Here is a 13,856-nt window from a genome sequence, read left to right on the forward strand (position 1 = left end):
GTATCTGTAAAACTGCATTTTTCCATCTTAAAAATATATCTAAAATACGCCATATGCTCTCATTGGGAAATGCGGAACAATTAGTCCATGCGTTCATGACCTCAAGGCTAGATTATTGTAATGCTCTACTGGGTGGTTGCCCTGCACGCTTAATAAACAAACTACAGCTAGTTCAAAACGCCGCAGCTCGAGTTCTTACCAGAACCAGGAAATATGACCATATTAGCCCGGTTCTGTCAACACTGCATTGGCTCCCTATTAAACATTGTATAAATTTTAAAATATTGTTGATTACCTACAAAGCACTAAATGGTTTAGCTCCGCAGTACTTGAGCGAGCTCTTAACGCATTATAGTCCTTCACGTCTATTGCGATCTCAAAATTCCGGCCAGTTGATAATACCTAGAATATCTAAATCGACTGCAGGCGGGAGATCCTTTTCCTATTTAGCACCAAAACTTTGGAATAGTCTTCCTACCATTGTCCGGGAAGCAGACACACTCTGTCAGTTCAAAGCTAGACTAAAAACACATCTCTTTGACCTAGCATACACATAATACATTATAGACTTCTATAAATTCAATGTTAGGCTGCATACACTCACCGGCCACTTTATTAGGTACACCTGTCCAACTGCTCGTTAACACTTAATTTCTAAGCAGCCAATCACATGGCGGCAACTCAGTGCATTTAGGCATGTAGACATGGTCAAGACAATCTCCTGCAGTTCAAACCGAGCATCAGTATGGGGAAGAAAGGTGATTTGAGTGACTTTGAACGTGGCATGATTGTTGGTGCCAGAAGGGCTGGTCTGAGTATTTCAGAAACTGCTAATCTACTGGGATTTTCACGCACAACCATCTCTAGGGTTTACAGAGAATGGTCCGAAAAAGAAAAAACATCCAGTGAGCGGCAGTTCTGTGGGCGGAAATGCCTTGTTGATGCCAGAGGTCAGAGGAGAATGGCCAGACTGGTTCGAGCTGATAGAAGGGCAACAGTGACTGAAATAACCACTCGTTACAACCGAGGTATGCAGCAAAGCATTTGTGAAGCCACAACACGCACAACCTTGAGGCGGATGGGCTACAACAGCAGAAGACTCCACCGGGTACCACTCATCTCCACTACAAATAGGAAAAAGAGGCTATAATTTGCAAGAGCTCACCAAAATTGAACAGTTGAAGACTGGAAAAATGTTGCCTGGTCTGATGAGTCTCGATTTCTGTTGAGACATTCAGATGTTAGAGTCAGAATTTGGCGTAAACAGAATGAGAACATGGAACCATCATGCCTTGTTACCACTGTGCAGGCTGGTGGTGGTGGTGTAATGGTGTGGGGGATGTTTTCCTGGCACACTTTAGGCCCCTTAGTGCCAATTGGGCATCGTTTAAATGCCACGGCCTACCTGAGCATTGTTTCTGACCATGTCCATCCCTTTATGGCCACCATGTACCCATCCTCTGATGGCTACTTCCACCATGTCACAAAGCTCTAATCATTTCAAATTGGTTTCTTGAACATGACAATGAGTTCACTGTACTAAAATGACCTCCACAGTCACCAGATCTCAACCCAATAGAGCATCTTTGGGATGTGGTGGAACGGGAGATTCGCATCATGGATGTGCAGCCGACAAATCTGCGGCAACTGTGTGATGCCATCATGTCAATATGGACCAAACTCCCTGAGGAATGCTTCCAGCACCTTGTTGAATCTATGCCACGAAGAATTGAGGCAGTTCTGAAGGCAAAAGGGGGTCCAACCCGTTACTAGCATGGGGTACCTAATAAAGTGGCCGGTGAGTGTAGATTAGGTCAGCCGGAACTGGGAACACTTCCCTTAAATCTTGATGTACTCGCTACATCATAAGAAGAATGGCATCTACGCTAATATTAGTGTCTTTGTTTATCCCGAGGTTTTCCCGCAGCCTGCCGGATCCAGGCCGTGTCCAGATCTGACGAGGGAGCTTTGCCTGGACCCGATGACAATGCAGTGCTGAAGTATCCACTATCCTCTCCCTATGGAGGATCCCTTTCCCACTCTACAGATAAAGCGTTGTGAATTCCGGCTCGCGTACCCCGAAGTGATAAAATAAAACAAATTCTGTATCAAAATTTATAGGCAAGAAAAGTAGTTTGTTTAGGCTGGGTTGTATGAATTACAAACCTGCGCACATATTTTAAAAAGCACATAACTATAGAATTCTGAATGAGCATGTGAACGCCGTCAGCGTTAATCACAGGTTCGCGTTTAAAGTCTGATCATTTCGACGGAGGTGAATCAATCAAAGTTAACTTTAGCTGGAAGTAACATTATTCAAGAACCGCTATAACGCCAAAACAATCTGTTACCTTAAATTATATGTTTATCTCTGTAAAGCTGCTTTGAAACAATCCATTGTTAAAAGCGCTATATAAATGAAGATGACTTGACTTGACTTCTCTTGTGCAATTAAAATATTGTGATAATACCGTTTACCGTGATAAAAGCTCAATCAATTAATCGTAGCATGAAAATTTGATACCGGCACATGCCTAGTCTCAAGATCTTGTGCTTCGACATTGGATGTTCGACATCTTGTATTTCTGGGGTTGAGATTTAATGCCAAGAAAAGCGTTCTCTCTCCTGCCCAGAGGACAACATATTTAGGGATTGTTTAGGACTCTCTCACCATGCGGCACAGCTGTCCCCCACAGGTGTCGAGTCTAGGTCAGGAAATTTGAAGTTTACATCACTTTCAAAGTGTTCTAGGTGTTATGGAAGCACTCAGGATTAGCCCTTGGAGGAAATCCCCTGGCTCGCCACAACAGAAACGTCTAATGTGCAGAAGGCCCAAAGAAATCACCAGTCGCATGGTGACCTTCGTGCCCTTTCTAAAATCCATGCTTATGGTAAGCGCACGAGTTGAGCACTTCGTGCACTTTTTTAAAATCTATGTTTATTGTAAGGGTTACGTGCTGCAGGCTTGGTACCCTTTCTTTGTGGCTCAGACCCCGGTTCCTCACCTTGGGTCCCACTCTAGGTGCGTATTGTCGTTGCAGGATGCTAACAACAGATGCTTCCCTGACTTGCTGGGGAGCTGTCTTAGATGGCCGTCCAGCCCAAGGGATCTTGTAGAGCCTGTCATCTCGATTGGTACATCAATTGCCTCAAATTGATGGCTGTATTTCTGGCCCTGAAATACTTCCTCTGGCAGTTAAGAGGCTACCATGTCCTAGTACGGGTGTACAACACTGCAGTTGTCGCTTATATAAATCCCCAGGGCAGACTGCGTTCTCGCCGTTTGAACAAACAAGTGCAGCAGGTTCTGCTTTGGGCTCAGGACAAGTTCCTGTCCCTCAGGGTGATTTACATTCCCAGAAGCATGAATGTGGGAGCAGATCTATTGTCCAGACAGGAGGTCACACATGGGGATTGGAAGCTCCATCCCGATGTAGTCAGTCAGATCTGGGAAAGATTTTACGAAACAATGTTCCCTGTACTACTTGTTGACTCCTCCAGTCTGGACACCATGACCCATGCATGGCCCAGGAAGCATCTATATGCGTTTCCACCGATCGCTATGCTCCTGGGAGTCCTGGCGAAGGTCTGTCAACAAGGGTCATGCCTATTGCTGATATCACCTTGTTGGCCGACCAGAGCCTGGTTCTCAGAAATAATCCCCGGACGGCTCTCCTTGGGTGATACTGAACAGGAGAGATCTCCTGTCTTAGGCGCAGGGGACGATATTCCATCCCTGGCCTGAGTTATGAAATCTTCAAAGATCTAAGCATCTAAGAGATGCTGGACTTTCAGTGGATGTAAGTCCCTCCACTAGAAGAATGTATGCCCTTAAGTGGCATGTCTTTGAAAGGTGGTGTACTATACATCATGCAGAACTAGTCCACTGCCAGATTGTTTCAGTGATGGAGTTTCTGCAGAAAAAAATGTCAGCAGGCACATGCCCTGCTACTCTCAGAGTATCTGTGGCCACTATTTCGGTTTGAGTGTAGCTTTTGAAAGGGAACGTCTCGGGTTACTTGACTGTAACCCTGTTCCCTGAAAAAGTGGGAAAGAGATGCTGTGCTTCATTGCTGCACTGAGGGCATGTTCAGGATGTTCTTCAGACAAAATGACCTGATGAGCGCACCTGTCACACATCTATTTGTACCCTCTGACGTGCGCATTCTGATGAAGTCATCATCAGAGGTTATTTAAGCCAAATTCTTTGGCGTGTTTGCCACACACGTGTTCACAATCGGTCAAATGAAGACGTTTTCCCCATAGCGCTGTTCGCGCAGCATCTCGTTTTTGCTTTTTCGGGGAACAGGGTTGCAGTGAAGTAACCCGAGATGTTTTCTTTCTCAACTGTTTACGTTCACTTAAGACATAAATGACTGTGTTTATTAGAATACTTGAAGAGACTGTGTATTTAGCCGCTCAAGCCCATTTACTTTAATGTGCGTTGCAAGAAATCACAGGAAAAGCGGCACAAGCCCTGATGAAAACTCATTCATGTTGCCAGATCATGCTAGAAATATAGCAAAAAAGCCCACAATAAACCGAAATAAATCCAAATGCTTTATGCTGAAGATAAGACTAAAATATCTGAAAAATATATGGGATTCTGAAGGCTACTTATGCGTAACCATTGCGATAATAAATACACAAATGTTTGTGGAAAATACCAGAGACTGCTTGAAGAACATAGACAAATCATATATGATTATAATCATGTATTTATTTGGTTTAATGTTTTATCCGTCTCTCTCTCTCTCTCTCTTCCCTGTGCCTTTATTGATACCCGACTAATGCATCTACATGATAAATTACACTCTTCCGTTCTGTCTGTGAGCTCCCTCTGTTGTTCTGGCTGAAAGCATAACAGTATAGTGAGACGGAAGAGATTACTCAACCTCCTCAGATCACATAATTTCGTGGAAAATTAATAAATGTTCACTCATTCTAAATGTCTAAAGAAATGTGACATAAACATGATATTTTATCAATATGTTTCTAAATGTATAAGCCTTTGGACTTAAAAGCCTTAATGGACTTGTTTTGTGCATTCTTGTGATCGCAAATAAATTGAAGTAGGTGCACCTGAATAGGTATGTGTTCTCTTTTTATGTGAAATGGTAAATACCAGTTTGATTCAGCATGATTTATGTGCACTCCTCACACAAATTAATAAATTACTGTCTCTCTAAAATTCTATTGTAAAACATTGGTCAAATATCTGTGCTGGAATTTTAAGTCTTTAAGTAACGACCAAACGTTTGCTTCTGTCTTGCTTATTTTGTGATCTAGCTAGTTTTCAGTCAGCTGTTGAAGCGGTGAGGTTGTGTGACGTCTGTTCCATGGAGAGTTAAGGGCGTGTTTTAGGGTAGTGCTGCGGGGGTACTGGCCCGACAGTGGAAACGCAACTTGATTTTGGGGTCTGTGCTTGAGGCACGCTGTTAGCCCTGGCTCGCACTGCCCAGACAATGGAAAAGCAGCTAATCAACAGTTTCAGGAGTGAGTCATGTTGCGTGGAACGATAATTTACTCAATGGACTTAATCCTGCATTTAAATGTGGATGATAGTCCAAAATCTCTACCGGCTGACAAATTTCTATCGGTTAATCGTGTCTACCAGTATATCGCCCAATCCTAATCGTAAATATTATTTAGCAATTTGAATTCAACTTTCTGTTAAAAATATTTTACATAACATTACTTCTGATTTAAATGTTACTATAGAAATGTTAGGTTAGGGTTATATAGAAATTCTTTGCACAGTATATACACTACATTGCTGGAACAATAGAATAGTATGGCAGTATGCTATTCTGAACAGTCCATCTTGAATCCACATGAAGATACTGTTGCAAGGTATGTTGTTATGGGAAGAAGGAGGCGGGAACCGGCGAACGTTCAACGTATTTTAAAAATCATAAAACACAATGTAAAGTCCAGGCCTGGTCATCTCTCGTCCCTTCACTGTCGTCACACCTCCGGTTATGCTTCCGAAGCTCCTCCGGACGAGATATGAGACCGGTGCAGCGAGCAGGTGGCGCTCATCAGCAATCATGCCACTGGCCTTGCGCCATTCTCTCACGGCCCTTGGCCTCGTCCTGCTTGCCACAGATACATACTGTAACTGTATTCTTTTCATTACTTTTCTAGAGAAAGGTGTTTTAGGGCAGTGTTTCTCAACCGGGGGTACGCGGACCCCTAGTGGTCCGTGACATAATTGTAGGGGGTCCGAAAAAACATTTAAAAATATATTTTTTTAAATATCCTAAATTTATTTTTAGCTTTATTGTTTACTTTAGTATTACTAAAACCAGAATTAAGGTTGAAATTACAAATTATTTTAAATGACCTCATGTGCATTTTCATTTTTGCCGCGATTTGCCGCCATTTTACTCAATTTAGCCAGTTTACAGCGCGTTGATTTCAGTCAGAGAACTGTCGCATAGGGGAGAGCAGCAATCATGGACAGGTGGCTTAAAAAAAATGATGGGCCATCTACCAGCGGGTCTGACACAAGACAAGTAAATTCCAGCCCACCAGAAAAGCGAATTAAAAAGGACAGAACAAAAGCACGTCAATATCAAGACAGTTACAAAATGTTTGGGTTTACCACAACAACGACTGAGCCTCCACAGCCATTATGTTTTTTGTGTGGTGAGGTCCTGTCTAACCACGCAATGAAACCATCCCATTTACAGCGACATCTGACAACGAGACATGCTTCATATGTAGGTAAATCTGCAGACTTTTTCTACAGAAAACTTTCTGAATTTCGGAAAAGTCAAGACACACTAAAAGAGGCAACACAGATGACCAGTTCTTCCCTGCTTGCTTCATATGAGGTATCTTTGCTTGTAGCCAAATCGAAAAAACCATACTCAATTGCTGAGGAATTAATTGTGCCAGCAGCTGCCATCCTAGCAGAAACTATGTTAGACAAGAAGGCAGCAGATGCAATTAAAACGGTGCCTTTATCCAACGACACTGTATGCCGTCGGATTGATGATATGTCTGCGGATATCCTTGCGCTAGTGGTGGAGAAATTAAAGCGGTCTGACTGTTTTGCTTTACAATTAGACGAGTCAACTGACGTTAGTGGCAAATCACAACTGGTAGCGTTTGTTCGCTTCAAGGACACAGATAATATCACCAAACATATTCTTTTCTGCAAGCCAATGCTGGCCAGAACCACCGGCGAGGATGTTTTTAATGTTGTGGATTCTTTTTTCACGGAGCACTCGTTGAACTGGCAGCGCTGCTCACATATCTGCACGGACGGTGCAGCGTCAATGACGGGGCGCGCCCGTGGATTCCTCGCACGCGTAAAACAGGTAAACCCTGGCATTAAGACAGTTCACTGCATAATTCACAGAGAAGCTTTAGCTTCAAAACGTATGTGCCCCAAATTACACGAAGTCCTTAATGATGCTGTTAAAATCATAAACTTCATTAAATCCCGACCTCTAAATGCCAGACTGTTCGAAAAACTATGTGATGGAGCAAATTCTGAACACCAGCAATTGTTGCTTCACACTGATATACGCTGGCTCTCAAGGGGAAAAACACTCCAGAGACTGTTTGAGTTATGGGATCAAGTCGGTGACTTTCTCTCTGAGCACTTGCATTCACTTGCACCACTGCTGAAGAACAACAGCTGGCTGGCATATTTAGCTTACCTGGCAGATGTTTTCAGCAGGCTGAATGACTTGAACTTGAAATTGCAAGGTAAAGACACAACCGTCCTACACCTGTATGATCGAGTTTCAGGGTTCATGAAGAAAATTGAGCTCTGGTGTCGGAAATGCCAGAATGGGGATGTCAGTAGTTTCCCTCAGCTGGACATGTGCCTTGTTAATGTGAGATCTGAAAAAGTGAGCATTCTGCAGACAGTACAGGCACACTTGGACAAACTTTCCTCTGAGTTCAGATCATATTTTCCTGACATTGAGGTTCATAATTCTGCACTTGACTGGATAAGGAACCCTTTTGTGGCTACCTGCACACAGACCGTTCCTGTTACTCTCCAGGAAAGACTTATTGATGTGTCCTCAGATAGGGGTTTGAAAATAATGTTTTCAGAAACATCACTGACACAGTTTTGGTGCAATGTTGAAAAGGAGTACCCTGATGTTGGGAAACAAGCTCTGTATGAACTGCTGCCTTTTGGATCAACCTATTTGTGTGAGGTCACATTTTCAGCCATGGCACACATAAAGACAAAACAGAGAAACAGACTCAGCTTGGAGAGGAACCTTATTGCTGCTGTTGCTACACTTCACCCCAGGATGCACAAGCTTATTTGTGATAAACAGGTGCAAATTTCACATTAAACAAAAGATTCAAGTAAAATAACATTCAGATGGACATGTCAAATTACATAGATGGCAGTGTTGAAACTGTTCCATGTGTTGAAAGAGAATATTGTTCCAAAGAATTGGTTGTATATGAAGCATGTGTTGTGTAATTTTAATGCAGTAGAATGAAATTTTAGTATTAAAAAAGTGTACATTTTACAAAAGAAAGTAACATTCAAATGGATCTTGTTAAAATATTAATCTCAAATTGGACATTAATGGACATGTGATGTTTTACAGAATGCAGTAGAATATTGTTCTGAAATTGACAATGTTGTTGTGATTGATTGTGTAATGTTTTGTGCCATTTCAATGCAATCAAATTAAATGGCCAGATGCAATTCTAGTTGCCAGTCATTAAAAAAAATATTAATTACTTAACTTGCATTCACTGATATTGCATTCATAGCGTTTAACTGTGAAAATCATTGTGATAGGAAAGAAAACAGTGGATGGCGGGTGAGAACAGGGGTAGGGGGGTCCATGAGGCTGGTTTCAGATATTATAGGGGTCCAATACTCCAAAAAGGTTGAGAAACACTGTTTTAGGGGATGAGGGGATACAAGAGCAACTTATGTAAAGTTGGACATGAGCCACGGAGAAAACAATCACTTTTCCTCTGGTAACAATCCTCATAGTTTGTCCTTTGTAAAGAGCTGGTGATTACAGCGAATGAATACAGAGAGTGAAGTAGCGCTGATCCTCTTAAAAGACTCATTGATGCCTTGTCAGTCTGTGTCCAAATAAAGCTGAGCTTTATGGTATTTATAGGAAGAATCCTGTTCTCTCCTGGAACTCCTGCTTGTGACTTTGAGGAAGGATCTGGGACAGTCATTAATGCTGGATGCTTCCCCTCAGAAAGGCAAACACTGGACTGTTGAATCAATTTGTCTCAGTGGGTCAACAATATCTTTGGGACCTTTTTTGAAATTTGGAATAAAATGTGATTGAGCATTTAAAGGTATTTAGACTTTGCCATCTTGTCATCAATAATGTGAATATACAAAAAGATAATTGTTACAGGGGAACAATGGAAAGTAGGCAGAAACTGGAATCTATTTGCAGGAGTTTTAATATTAGGTACAAAATGCCAAACTAGGAACACGGCGAGAGCAAGGCAACCATTACATACAACAATTGACAGAGAACAAAATAAAGACAATGGCTATGTACAGTATAGACACAGGGCTAAAAAGGGTAACAAGACAACAAGGCACACCTGGGAGAATGAATGCTTTTCCATAGGGGCATCTTTAGCCCAGGACGGCAAAGGAGCGGCTGCTTTGGCCACCAAGCCACCCCCTGTGCATGTGCCTGACCATAACCCTGCGGAAAATCCAGCATAAATTCAATGTTGGTCCAGGCTCATTTATGCTGGTTAGGGCTGTTATAGTGCTGGTGTAGCTGATAAACTAGTTGTGCTCTTCTCAAGCAAAACTGAAGTGGTGTATCTGGTTCACCAACACTACTGCTTCCCATGCTGGTGACCAGCAAACCAGCAACCAGCATGCAAAACATACCTTTTTGTGGTGACCAGTAATGCTGTATTTTTTTGCAGTCAACCTATTTTTACCATCTTTTAGTTCATGCACACGTTCATTCTTAACCTATGCCCAGTATGCTAAAAATGTCTCTTGTTGAGTTGTTTGCATGCCTGGATATCGCTGTTGGTTGTTTAACATTTTTATTGTAACACAAATATTAAATGTTTTATCTTACATCTCACTTTTTGGCTGTTAAAACGGAAGCATGTTGGAATTCATGCTCTTCTTCTGTGTAAAGTAACACTAATGACCTCCATCTTTGATTTGATTGTCATTAGCATCTTAGTAATTTGGACATTGACAAGCGCTGATCAGCTCATTAGATCTTGGCGTTATAAAATATCTTATAGCACCAAAGCACAGTTATTATTAGGCAATTATTTTATGACTTTTATTATACACCTCGGAAAAATACAGAGGTCCAGACCTCTGGAACCACAGTGGTGTGTACTGCCATACTAACTGTAACATTGATCCACTGGAGGCAAGTTTGCAGAACCCAAGTGCAGTTTAATATTATTCAAAACACGATCAAACACAAAAAAAGGATGGACATGGGGCTAACCAACAATGGTTACACCAAACAATACTTGACCAGGAACAAGGCAAACATGAGGGCTTAAATACACAAGGCTAAATGACAAGACAAGGGACACCTGTGGACATAATCAAGACAATTAACCAATGATTGGACAGGATACATGGCAGGATCACAAGACTAGAACAGGGAATCACATGACAGAGACATGAAACAAGACCATAAAACAAAAACAAAACAAGACATGACACTAACAACTACTCAGAATACCACAAGCATCCACCTAGCAACCAGTGGCTCAACACTCACAATATTCTAGTATCATGGTGGTGAGATATTATAAAATATTATCCAATTAGCTGTAAGGCTAGTTGGGCCCCCTCGCTGCTTTCTGTTGTCGATCATCTGGCCCTTAGAGCTGTCTTAACTGGATATTGTCATCAGAAATATCAGTATACAAAAATGTGCAGCAATGCTGCAATTGAAAACATTGAAGAGTCTCGTGTCATAAAATCACATAATTATGATGGGTTAGGTTTTTGCTGCTGTTCCACATTTTTATACCAAGAAGGATGTTTATGTGACTAAGATAGAGGTACTGTTTATATAGAAACAACATTAAACATTCTTTTGTATCTCTAATCACCTATTATTTAATTGTAGGGCTATAATTTCCTTGATTTTGTGTTTTTCTTTGTGTTTTAGAGTTGTCAATTTTCAAACCAAGAATGGTGCCACACCACTATACCTTGCATGTCAGGAGGGCCACCTGGAAGTTGTCCAGTACCTAGTGAAGGACTGTGGGGCGGAGCCAAGTATCAGAGCCAATGATGGGATGACACCATTGCACGCTGCTGCCCAAATGGGACACAACACTGTCATTGTTTGGCTGGTGAGCTGCCTTGTTAGATGAGTTCTTTATTATTTAATGTATACAATTTAAAATATGTTGTTATATAATTTTCCCGGGTTCAACACAAGTTAAGCTTTATCGAGAAAATGCTGATTATTACAGAAAATTATTTTCACTTTGCTGAAAACATACATACCACATATACGTACAAGTTCTCCAGCAAAAATAAGCAACTGTTACAAAAACATCAAAATCTGTGACCATTTCAAATTAAAAATATAGAAATTTATTTGTTTCGTTATTGTTGTACAACTAAAACTTCACATTTTTGGACTGCTTTAGCTCCTTAGGAACTCCTGAGTTTTCTGTGGTTTTCCTATAGGAGGAGAATTTTTTTTTTAAATGAATTGAGATGGATAGCTGCTTATAGTTGAATTGAACTTGATTAATGGACTTGGCAATACTAACACAGTTATTGAACTGAATTGAAACAGCATTGAGCTAAATAATAATGACACTATAATCTTCTGTAAAGCTGCTTTACAGCTTTGACACTGCTATTTTACTGACTTATTAATGTGAAGCTGCTTTGAAAGGATTTATATTGTAAAAAAAACCTACTACTTTATCCTTCATTCTGTATAATTACTTGTAAAAATTTGGAGCAGCCATTTGCTGCGATTGGGGGTTATGTGCTCAAAGGCACCTCAGTCATTTCCTGTCGTTATTGAGAATTGAACCTAAAGGTGCATCATTTGAGCCACTATAGCATATATGCCATATGGACTACTATGATGAGCAGGATTCTGAAGTCCCATTAAGCTGGTTGTCTCAATATTTGTAATATCATATCTGTAGATGCTTGATCAGGCGTGTTTTATGGGGTGTTGAGACATTTTAGTATATCTGTGCAAACTACTTCTGACTTCATGTGAATTTCACTTTTTTTGGCTTCTATAGATGAGTTTCACAGAAATCAGTCTAGCTGACAGAGACAATGATGGGGCCAGTGCCATGCACTTTGCTGCCAGCCGTGGCCATTCCAAGGTTCTCAGCTGGCTCCTCCTGCATGGAGGGGAAATAGTGACAGACAGCTGGGGTGGTACGCCTCTTCATGACGCTGCTGAGAATGGAGAGCTGGAGGTATGTAAAAGAAATCACCATGAAAATTACTTTCCATTAATGTTTCTTACATCTCTCTTGCCATTCAACATATGATGCAACTAAATGCAACATATGATAACAGAGTCATTGTGGTACAAATTTAGAGCAACCAACCTTACAAATTGTTTAATCTGAAATAATGTGGCCCGCCGTTAACTATCTGTTCCTCACAGACTGTGTGACTTCGCCACAAGATTTTTTTGTCCTGCAACTAACCGACTAATAGAATTTTGGTCGATTAAGCCTCTTCTAGTCTACTAACATTTAGCCAACTATTAGGGGGCGGCCCTAGTTTTTAGTTTTTTTTTTTCGGTTCTCGTCTGTTTCGTTTGTGGATTTGATGGAATCTCCACATTTCTCCACACGCGTTTAGTTTGATTATTAAAAGACGATTTAACTTAAATTCTTTTTGGTGCATGATTTCTTACCACAAAAAGTTGTGACAGAAGATCTAACCTTAAAAAAGAAGAAATAAGGGGAGGATTGGAGGAATATGTGGAGCAATTTCTAGGACTATACCACAAGGCATGCTGGGATGATGAAGACACTCAAATACATCTTCTGGAGCGGAGCAGATGACATCCTTGGCCAGATGCTGCTGTTGAGGGAGGATCACAGCCCCTTCGTCGATTTCATCAATTACGCCTTGTGGGTATGTGGATCCTCCCTCATCGAGGGAGTCGTTGAAGGATACACTATCATCTCCGACTCCCCGGAACCAGTACAACCTCCACCAGCCATCTCTCTGACCGGTCCAGATGGGACTCATCTTCTCAGCCCAGAGTGAGACAGAGCCAGCCACAGAATTTGTCCTGGAGCCAAAGCCAATCTCCAGATCCGTCCCAAGGCCAGAGCCTGTCAACAGGTCCACCCAGGTGTCAGCGCCGTCTGAGCAGTCCAGCTCAGAACCAGAGAAGGAGCACTGGCTCATTATCTTTCGGACCATGGAACCAGCTCCCACCCATGTCCCCAACCCCGGATTCTCTCCTTCTCAACCCAGTCCCTCCCTATATTCTGCCCATCCTGTTGTTCTCATCCTCTCCGCTGGCACAGTCCACATCCATGGACTCACCTGCTTTGCTTTTTTGCTCCGCCCTCGCTGCTGATCACCAGGCTGCACCTCAGGCCTCTAGGCTCATGGCTCCAGGTTGGCCTGTCGGCTCTGCCTTGGCTCTGTGCTCCATCGACTATACTGTGATCCGTCATCCCTAGGGCCTGGTTCTGGTTGCATCGTGGACTTCCGGGCCTCCGGCTGTGCCTCAGCCCTCCACCCCTTCGGCTCTGCTGGGCTCCTCCTTCCCTCCAGCTCCTCCTATGTCCTCACTCCGGTCTTCTGGGCTCCCGTCTCCACCTTGGTCCGCAGGCCTTGGACTTCTGGGGCTGCGATATCGCCCTGGGCTGTCGCA

General features: G+C 42.2%; 1 protein-coding gene across 5 annotated transcripts in view; it reads left to right on the forward strand.

The window, feature by feature from the left end:
- Positions 1-13,856, forward strand: part of espn (espin) — an 81,162-nt gene that overhangs the window by 18,585 nt on the left and 48,721 nt on the right. For all 5 annotated transcript variants that reach the window (XM_056246754.1, XM_056246750.1, XM_056246751.1 and 2 more), the window contains 2 exons: positions 11,139-11,325; positions 12,247-12,429. In XM_056246754.1, coding sequence (XP_056102729.1) covers positions 11,139-11,325; positions 12,247-12,429 — 370 coding nt within the window. The remainder of the gene's footprint in view (positions 1-11,138; positions 11,326-12,246; positions 12,430-13,856) is intronic.

This window comes from Rhinichthys klamathensis, unplaced genomic scaffold, assembly GCF_029890125.1.
Source record: "Rhinichthys klamathensis goyatoka isolate OS25496 unplaced genomic scaffold, OSU_Roscu_1.1 h1tg000040l_1, whole genome shotgun sequence".
Taxonomy (NCBI): domain Eukaryota; kingdom Metazoa; phylum Chordata; class Actinopteri; order Cypriniformes; family Leuciscidae; genus Rhinichthys; species Rhinichthys klamathensis.